The sequence below is a fragment of the Erithacus rubecula genome, assembly GCF_903797595.1.
Source record: "Erithacus rubecula genome assembly, chromosome: 10".
In the NCBI taxonomy this organism is placed as follows: Eukaryota; Metazoa; Chordata; class Aves; order Passeriformes; family Muscicapidae; genus Erithacus; species Erithacus rubecula.
In genome coordinates this window covers 19,198,129-19,207,691 of record NC_136662.1, presented here as the reverse complement: position 1 = coordinate 19,207,691, position 9,563 = coordinate 19,198,129, and the positions used below count along the sequence as shown (strand labels likewise).

Genomic DNA, 9,563 nt, shown 5'->3' with positions numbered 1-9,563 from the left:
TGCAAATTTTGGTTTTGTCTGAATTTCCAGGATGACCTGTAAGGTGAAATGTAATACGGTGCAGTAGAGGATGCTGCTGTATTAAGAATTCTTAGGCTGAAGTGGTGCTTGGAGAACAGAGGGAAATGTTCATTCCTCCTCAGTGATTTCTCTTTTTGACCTTTGTTTTTCACTGCCTCTGTTACCTTTCTCCCCTCTCTCTCTCATGAAAGCAACAATCTGAAAGAGAGGGGAGCGTGATTGATGTTCAGTGAGCTCCAGCCTGGTTCATAGGGCATTCTTCAGCAATAAATTGGAGAAGAGCCTGTGCTGTCACTGGCAGCAGCCAGGCTGGTTACAGCAGTGTGGGCATGGAGAGCAGACGAGGACAGCTGAGTATCAGCACGTCTTCAGCTCTGGGAGAATTATCTGTACTCCCTCCAGGGCACAGCTCGGGGTTTGCCACATTCCCTGTGCTCACCAGCTCTGCAAACAGAGATTGGCCTCAATATGGGAGTTAAGATTTGGCTGTGCTCGCAGCAGGGTCTGCCATGAGACGTGATTTAAGTGTACCATAGACCCAACTGCTCTTTTGAAACATTGGTTTTACATCTGGGGACGGGTTTTTATTATTTTTTAGCACCTCCCCACAGTCTGGACGTTGCAGCTCTGGAGGTCCTGTCTCAGCATCTCCCAGTGCCAGCAAAGGCTCCCCGCATGCATCCCTCCGGCATCCCCCGCCATCCAAAGGCACCGCGCACGGGGGTTGTATTATTTTATTATTATTATTATTCGTTCCGTGCGTTTCAAAGCTCTGAGGGATCCGTGCCTGGCTGCAGCACCGGGAGCCTCCTTTTCCCTGGCATTTGGCATCGCCGTGTCCTTCTCTCCCCCGCGCTCCGCTCTGCGCCCCGGAGCGCGGCCGGGCTCAGCCTCGGCCGAGATGCGCTCCCCCATTTCTCCTCTCCCCGGGGGAAAAAGGGGCTGTTCTGCTCAGGGCACCTCTGTCAGCTGAAGGGGGCGGGAGCTGCAGCCGTGAAGTAGAAAAGGAAGAAGGAAAAGCAGCGGGGAGCGGTGCCGGACAGCGGTGGGCGGTGGGCTGAGCCTGCCGGGCTCGGCCGGGAGGAGGAGGAGGAGGAGGAGGAGGAGAGGATGCGGCGGGGCAGGGATGCTGCGGCTGAACACCCACCTGCCTGAGGGCAGCAGCATCGTCCTCCGAGGGCAAGCAGGGAAGTGGCGGAGAGCGGCGGAGCTCGCACAGAGCCCGCGGAGCTCTGCCGGGGACTGCCCGCCTGACACCCCAGCAAAGTTTCCTGACAGGAGGGGAGGAGGGATGTGAGATCCTCGTCCCCGTAGCGCACAGCTGGGCTTCCAGCCCCGCTTCTATTGGGACTGGCCGTGGCTTTGTCATCCCCGACCGAAGGGTGAAGGTGAGAGCCAGGGCAGCTGCTCTCTCCATCGCCTTACCCGGCTCCACGCTCCAGCCCAGGTGAGTATCCTCCCCTTCCACCACCGAGGCTCTCCCTGGCCCTGCCAGAGAGTTTCCCAGCAGTTTGCTAGGAAAAAAAAAAGTCTTGCGGCTCTCCTGGTAGCTAAATGTTGCTATGTGTGTTTGTGAGCCTGCCTGTGTGTGGGGTGGTTGTAGCTGTCTGACTGCAATTTCGGTTTGCTGATCACTGTCATTATTTTTCTGTGCCATCGCACCTCTGGAAAGGAGACTCATCTGTGGTCTGTCAAATATTTTCATTGTGCTGCTGCACTGAGATGGTGTGGAAGGATGACAGCTCAATTTCTCACCACTACAACTAAGAAGGAAGCGTGCTTAGCTGTACATGCTGCTGCTGCTATGGCTTTAAATGATGTTCCTAAAATGCTGGCTGAATATGTCAGAATGCCCCTCGAGCTCTAGGAACTTTCAGAGATATGGGTGAAAGTCTGTCTTTGTCCCCCTGAGAGTACAGGGAGGGGTGGCTATTCCTCTAGACAGAATTATTATAGCCTCTGGATTTCCATCATGCCAGCTTGAGTGTGCAGTTTTTATTTTTGCATAGCATTGCTTGCAGTAGTGCATTTCAAGCTGAAATAAGGTTTGGAGAAGAAACCTACACTCTAACTGATAAGAAAATAACCCAAACAAAGAGCCCAAAGAGAACTTTTTTCCACTCCTGATGGAACAGAAGTTGATCATTTTGAACAGAATAATTTGGCTGAAAAGTTGGTAATTTTTTAAGACATTGATTTCACTGTAGTGAAAGGTAAAAGCTGCCAGATATCCTCAGGCAAATCAGCAATGGGAGCTTACCCACATCAGCCCATCCTGGGGGATGGAGAAGCATCAGCCTGTGCTTTAGGAGATGACAGAAGAGCAAAGGTGCTTCTGTTGTAGACGAAATCAGAATAAACATGGACCTTATGTTGTCACAGGGCCAGGTGAGGTAGAGGATAGTGTAAGGCATTCTGTGGTTTTGGTTTCCTTTTTGCTTTATCCTCCACTGCTCTGTTGGCTCCATCTCCATGTCATCTGGTTGTCTAACAGGAATCCCTGGTTTATAATCCTTGATGTTTCATATGGAGATCAAGAGAAAAGCAACCGCTGTTCCACTTTCTAAGTGTTCCCAGTCCAAACATTTCTGTGTGCTGTTAGTTACCCTGAGGTGTGTGTGCAGATCATGCTCTAGCCCTGCAATCATGCTTGACTTCAAGATCTGCCCCCAAGATGGATCTGATGGGAGAGGTTCTGGGCAGGAACCTCCAGTGAGTCCATTGCTTTCTGCTGGGAAAGGGCCATTATCCCACCTAGGAGCTCCAAGCAAAGAGGATTGGAAAGAAGTTCTGCCTTGGACACAGCATGGCCAGAACACTTCTGGTGCAGCTGCAGAGAGGGTCTGACAAGCTTAAGCCTCTGTGCTCAGGGATCTGTAATAATGGGGAAAAATTGCCAGGCAGAGAAAAAGAGCTATGAGAGACCATTCTGGGTGACATCAGTGCAGCCTTGAAAGCAGCCAGAAACCAGCAGGGTCTCTTTGAAGTGGCTACAGGTGCCCACTGACAGATGGCATGGGCAACAGGTTGAAGTTCCTCTTGAAAATCTCAGTGGCAGCCAGAAGAAGCAGCTGAAATGTTTATTGTCCTGCTGGAGCCCAGCTGCCTGGCTCTTCCAGGAGGGAGAATTCCTTCAGACAGGAAGCAGGTGAGTGCTGAGAAGCCAGGAGGAAGAAAGCTGGTGGAGTGAATCTGTGATATCTTTTAACCATGAGAAGCCACGCAGTTCCTTGGGGACATTTTGCAGTGGGAGAACATGGGGCAAACCAAGGGGAAGAGCCACCCTGGCTGCAGCCTCTGTGTGGTAAAGGTTGGATTGGCATCTGCAGGAGCTGGTCTGCAGGCAGTGGTGCTTGTGTGTCTTTAACCAGAAGCTATCTTGCTGCTGGCCCAGGGCTGGTGAAGGAGGCAGAATCAGGGCTCCAGCTCCCATCAGCATGCCAGGGTTCCCAGGCAGAACAAAAGGACACTGCTAGGGAAACATGCATGTGTGTTAGTCTGGCTGATGGAGAAAATGCCCTTTCTCTCTCACACACTCTGAGTATCCTGAAAAAGGAGAGACCCCTCCCCAGTCAGGCATCCCCAGATGAGGAAGGATTTAATCCTTTGATGCATCTGTCCCTGTCAGCTCCAGCTGATGTCTCATTGAATAGGAACTGCTGAAAGTTGACTGCTGCACACACTCAGGTCCAAACAAAAGCCCAAGCCAAGGAAATGAGATATGACACCTGACAGAGCAGCAGAGAGCTCTGCCTCAGCTGGAGGTGCCAGAAATTTTTATAACCTTGGAAACATGTTGAAAATGCCCGGCTGATCCCACTGGCATGTTTCAGTGTGATGGGTGATGGCTTATTATTTGTTGATTTGGGTTTTTTTTATTTTTAATTTAGTGGCAACAGAGTGTTGATAGCACCACAGAGATTCTTGGCTCTTGCCATAGAAACTGAGCGGTATCAGTTTTTCTCTGACAACACTTTTGAAAGGGATTTGACAGGAGAGGAGGGAAGAAGCTAGGGAGCTAGGCAGGGGAGGAAGGAAGAGCAGACTGCTATTGTTTGCAATCAGGCTGGGAAGAGAAATGCTCTCCTGCCTGTAAAATCAAAGACATCACCAGCAAACTGCTGACAAATTGGCTTCTGGCAATTTGACTTCCCAGCAAGTACAGCAAACACAAAGCCAGCACTCATCACATCCAATAATCTCCTCCACGGAGAAGCTGCTGCTGTCAGTCAGTGCCAAGTGTTATTGCCTTAAGTCCTAGACAGATCCTCACATAGGCTCTTTTTCAACTTCAGCATCTCAGTTTCCAAGAGTCTCCATCCTGGAGCTGATACTGCTCGTGCTCAATCTTGTACAAGTTTGGGTTTATGGTTGCCAAGGCAAACGAGGTTTCCAGTCCCCTTCTGTGGGGTCTCCTGTGATCACCAGAGATGGTGAGATGTGTGGTAGAAAGCATGGTCTAGCTGACAAAGCACCCACATTTGCTCCATTTTATTATGGACTTGTGTGACTGAAGGTGTCAGTGTTTGTGGATGGTGTTTGTGTCACTGAGCATCCAAGTGTTACCTGCTCCAGTGACCTCCAGGTCAGATTACCTCTGCAGTCAGCTCAGCCTCCCAATATTGACATCTTTTGGGGATGGTCTGGGTCATTCTCTGGGACTTTTATTCCCCAATGGCTGAAAAGGCAATTCTGGATGATCCATTCCAATTACTGGAAAACTGAGACATGGAGCAAAGTGTCCCCCTTTCTGTCACGATTGTGGGCCATTACCCATCCAAAAATATATCCCCCTCATACTGCAGAGAGGTTGTTCAGGGCAGTGCTGGATTCTGTTATTTTGGGCAGGTGTGGTGTGGGTGGTGACAAACACAATTCACCTGGGCATCATCCACGTGGATAGCAAAGGACATGGAGCACAGTGGGCTCACGAGAGCCTGGGGGTGACCACCACAGTCAGGGAGAGCTCAGCCTTGAAAGCAGGCTTGGATTTGTGCTTAGTTGCTGGCACCAACAAACCTGGAGAAGACGCTGGTCACCAGGAATGGTGGGGAAAAGGTGTTTTGGTTCATCGCTCTAACAGTTGCTTCTTCATTCCCCTCCAGGTTTTCAAGGCAACAAGAGCCTGGAAACAGCCTTCTCAACCCAGCATTCACCCTGTGAGGACTGAGGTGACCTCCCAGACTGTTCCCAGCATGTTCAGCGAAAAGAGCAGCGCCTCTTTGTCCCAAAAACCCACCCAGAAGAAGACCCGACCCCAGGGCCTCCCCTCCCCTGCCCTGTGCTGCGCCTGTGGGCTCTGCATCATGCTAGCAGGGATCAACATCACCTTAGTGGGAGCGTTCGCCTTCGGCACCTTCCTCCCTGTCAACAACCCTCCCATCATCATCGGCCCCATCCTGCTGGTGGTGGCCTTCACCTTCTTCGGCGCCTGCTGCATCTGCAGCCGGCGGCCCCCGGCGCACGGGGCCCGCAAATCCAAGCCAGGCTCCAACATGGGGCTCATCAAACCCGGCAACACAGCCTTTGAGATCGAGACCAGCGAGCACACGGTGCAGGACACCACCGCCGTCCAGCTCAGCCCCACCAACTCCCCCGTCTCCTCCAAAAAGTCCACGCCCGTCCACGAGAACGCCAAGGCCTGCAAGCTCTTCACCATGGAAGGCAACGGGCCGGTGGCCAAATACACCACGGGAGGAGAGGCCATACAGCTCAACCTGCCCAGGGACCTGGCCACATCCTAAAGCTCCTGCCAGCCTGCAGCCAGCGCTGCACTGGGTGGGCTGGAAGTGTTCCATCGGTCAGAGGCGTGAAAAGCCAGCAGGCAGGCAGGTCTCTCTGGACCGCTTTAAGGGAGATGGATGCAACAGGAGGAAAAAAAAAAAAAAATCCAGATTTTTGCTGAAACATGCCCATTATACAGTTTTAAAAAGAAAACTGATAATGATGCTGCTGTGAAAAGATGGTTTCAGTTCCTGGAAATACTCTGCCGTTTTAGGGGAGCAGATAGGAAGAGGGGAATGAATTAATTTGTCTGATATAATGTGGAAATGTGACAACTGGATGGAGAGGCTACATGGGACTGACAAATGACAGCTCTTTCTTCTCAGAAGTGAAGCAATTCTTGGACATAAAAGAAGCAGGAATGCAGTAAATTACAGCTTGCTGCCACTCAGTCACAAGAAGATTTCAGCATTTTTACTGCCAGACTTTTTGGCAGTAGGGACAAAGCTATGTCTTTGCTGCTGAAAAAGCAATGTGAAACCATTTCCCCTCTGCTGAAAATTTTTGCCCCATCTTGCCCTCATTTGGGTGATTTTACTGCCCATTCTTAAAGAAGGAACCACAAGGATCACCTCTCTGGGATTTTCCAGATCACCACTGGGATTTTCCTCTCAAGTTAATGAGTTTGAGCTGCAGCTGTGCTACCACTCACAGTATATTCCTTGGAAGGTCAGTCAGGCTGAATCCTTGGTGATAAGCTCCTGGGGTAACCAGAGACTAACAGGAGCCTGCAAATTAAATTTTTGGGCTGTGATTACGTATTGAGTACTAGGCAACATTCTTCCCATATTTTTGTGGAAGGCTGGCCTGGGGCACACCTCAGGGCAGGGAGTAGATAACTGTATGGGCTTCAGAATAGCTGTGCTGGAAGATAGTGACTGAGATCCACTGCCCAGGAGTGGATCCTTGCTGCAGGAAATTGGCTGCTCAGTGTGCTCATGGGCATGCAAAGCAGTGGGATGAGTTTGCAGAAGATAATTTATCAAGCAATGACACCCCCTCTGCCTCAGAAAGACCCTAATCTGATGGAATAATGCTGCAAAGGATTTGTGCTCCTCTCTGGGTGACTCTGGCTGGTAACAGGGTGCTGTGCTGATGGGCTCTGAGTCCTGCTGATGTGTGGGACCTGGGACCAGCCTGGGGAAGGACAGCACTGCTAGGCAGGACTTCGGTGTGGGGAGGCAGCAGCAAGAGAGGATTTAGAGTAGGAATGGCTGCACAGGTCCTCTTTTATGGTAACTCTATATTTGAAATGAGGCTTTTGTGACTTGGAATGACAAGGAAATCATCTGGACAATACCAGATCACTACAACAGCCCAGCTAGCCCAGGATCCAATGTCTGACAAGGCTGAGAGCAAGGTCTGGAGAAGAGCATAAAGACTGGGGAAAACCAGGATGCTGCTTGCCCAAAGTGCTTTCCCAGCTTCCAGTGTGCTATTGCTTAGGAGCTTCCTGAGCTGGAAATGGTACCTGTATGTAGTAGCCTAAATGGATTTCTCCTCCGTGAAATAATCCATTTGCACCTCGACTGTCAATTCTCATCATTTGTGATCCTGCAGCAGGGAGTTGCACACTTTGGCTTATTTTCATCCTGCATCCTACTACCTCCCTTTGTTGGCCCAAATTTCCCAGGGTCAGCAAGCACTCTATGTCCTTGCCACCAGTGGGGTTTTGAGATGTGTTTTCCATGTCATGTTCCCTCCAGTCATCTTTTTCTTATAGATCTTTAAATCTCTTGTAGCCAGAGGGAGGTAACACTTCCCATTTAGCCCAACATCAGCTGCTTGCTTGGCTGAGGACAGCACAGCCCTGAACCTTTAGCTATCAGAAATGCATGTAGAGAGAGGTGGGAGGGCTGAAGGGGAGGTGCTGGAGGAGAGACAGGGACTGTGGCATGGCCAAGGCTCCCCTGGGCCACCAAGTACCTCTGTGTGGCCAGGCTGTGAGAGCCATGTGGGATCTGAAGAGCAAAGCCATGGAGCTGTACAGGCCATGCAGGAGGTGTCCTGGCTGCTCTGGGGAGCTGATGGCCACTGCATGAGCCCAGGTAGGATGAATTGAAACAATTCCTTGACAAAAGGTTAACCAAAGAGTTATAATGTGAGTCCTTGAGTTCTCCAGCAAACTTGCTCCTTCTCCACCCAGAAATTACATCCTGATTTTAGCAGGGCTGGTCTGTACTGGTTAGGAGGAGAGGAGGCAGGTTTGGGAGAAGGGTGTTTGTGTAGGGCTGGGTAGCAATGGGTTCAAGTCTTTGGTACAGCCTCCAGGTCCTGGCAAGTCAATGCCTTGTGCTGTGAGAGGGCAAACACCTGCTCCCAGCTCCATGGAAATCTGCAGAAAGGATGAGCATTGCCAGGGTTGGTGTTGGCACACCTGAATCTGGAGATTGCTCCAGGTGGAGGGGTCTGTGCAGCCTGGTCCCTGTGTGATCCCATTACAGCTCATTTTCTTGGGGAGCTCTGCCCCCAGCACTGCCTGCCCTTGGCAATGCAGGAACTGCTGTGCTGAGAAAACCCCCCCATGATTTCTACCTGCCCTTGAGTGCTGTAGCAATCAAGCAGAACAGCTTATGATATAGGTTTGATTCCCAGCTTGCTGGCCTCACTACCATACAACAGCTTGGAAGTCTTCTAGAGGCATTTCCCATGTGAATATGGTTACTGCAAGATATTTCTTTGAGTAATTGGAGCAAAAAAAATAGTAAAATCAAGTGATAACCATGCAATTAATTTCTTTGTTTGCTGAAGTCTTGAAAGCCAAGTCTGGAGAGCATCTCCTTATCACAGCTGCCCTGTGAAATGCTACCAGGGATGGATAAAACTATGCCAACCAGGAGAGATGGTATCTGGGCAGGCAGAGAGGTGGGAGCAGTGAGATGCTGATCCCCTGGTGTGGTGGGTGTGCCCACCAAGCTGTGACCCCAGCTGCCTGCCCAGCAGGGTGGCCATGAGAACATCAGCTGCCTTCCTGCTCCTGCCTTTTCCTGTCTTTTGTGATTTCCATGTCTGTCTGTGTGTTCACCCCCATGATCAGCTGTGCCTGATGCTGTTGTGAACCTCGTGCCTCCTTGTGCAGTGGGAGATAAGGAGAGTTCCTAGTTCTCCAAGTCAGCATTTCTGGTGTGAGTCTTTTTTTAAAAGTTGCTATTTCCATGTGTGCAATGTGGAATTTGGAAAAGACAGACACATTAAAATAATTGCACTCAGAAAGCATTTGGCCTGCCTGCTTTCATTCTAACAAACACCTTCTTCCTTTTTCCCAGACTGTGTGTGCCCCAATCCTACCTGTGCTCATTTTGCCTCCTGCTCCTCACTCTCCTGCTTGTTCTCCCAGACAGTGCAAGCAGCTGAAAGGGAAAAATGTCCCTAAGAATTCAGAGTGCCACTTTTCCTTGGAATCCTGGTTGCCTAAACGCTAATCCCACTGCAGACTCCCTCTGCCACTGCTTTGACTGACATGGAATAACTAAATTCAGCCTTTTCTGTCTGCATGTGTGTGTAACCCCAGTTGGGCACCTGAAGAGGCCAGGTGTGAATTGTGAGCCGCTGGGCTCTCAGGGACACAGGGGGAGCAGGGCTGTGGGCTGGGTGTGGGTGAGGACTGTGGGCTGCTCTGGTTCAGGGTCTCTGGTGATGGGGGACTGCACTGGATTATTTCAGCCGATCCTCCCCAGCCCTGGGTAGAAATTATATTTAATTTATGGTGCAGGGGAGGGGTGGGAGCTGCATCTGTGTGTGCCGTGTCTGGGATTGGT

The 9,563-nt window shown here is 50.7% G+C and overlaps 1 protein-coding gene across 2 annotated transcripts; it reads left to right on the top strand.

The window, feature by feature from the left end:
- The first annotated feature begins 934 nt into the window (after positions 1 to 934).
- On the top strand, positions 935 to 9,242 carry TMEM275 (transmembrane protein 275). Of its 2 annotated transcripts, XR_013775237.1 has the most exons (3): positions 935 to 1,468; positions 5,127 to 7,807; positions 7,858 to 9,242. XR_013775237.1 is itself a non-coding variant. In XM_079313336.1 (2 exons), the coding sequence occupies exon 2, from the start codon at positions 5,217 to 5,219 to the stop codon at positions 5,763 to 5,765; it is 549 nt and encodes a 182-aa protein (XP_079169462.1). In that variant the 5' UTR covers positions 935 to 1,468; positions 5,127 to 5,216; the 3' UTR covers positions 5,766 to 9,242. The 2 variants fall into 2 exon arrangements, 1 of the variants encoding a protein (XP_079169462.1); XM_079313336.1 differs by having other exon boundaries at positions 5,127 to 9,242.
- Positions 9,243 to 9,563: the final 321 nt, after the last annotated feature.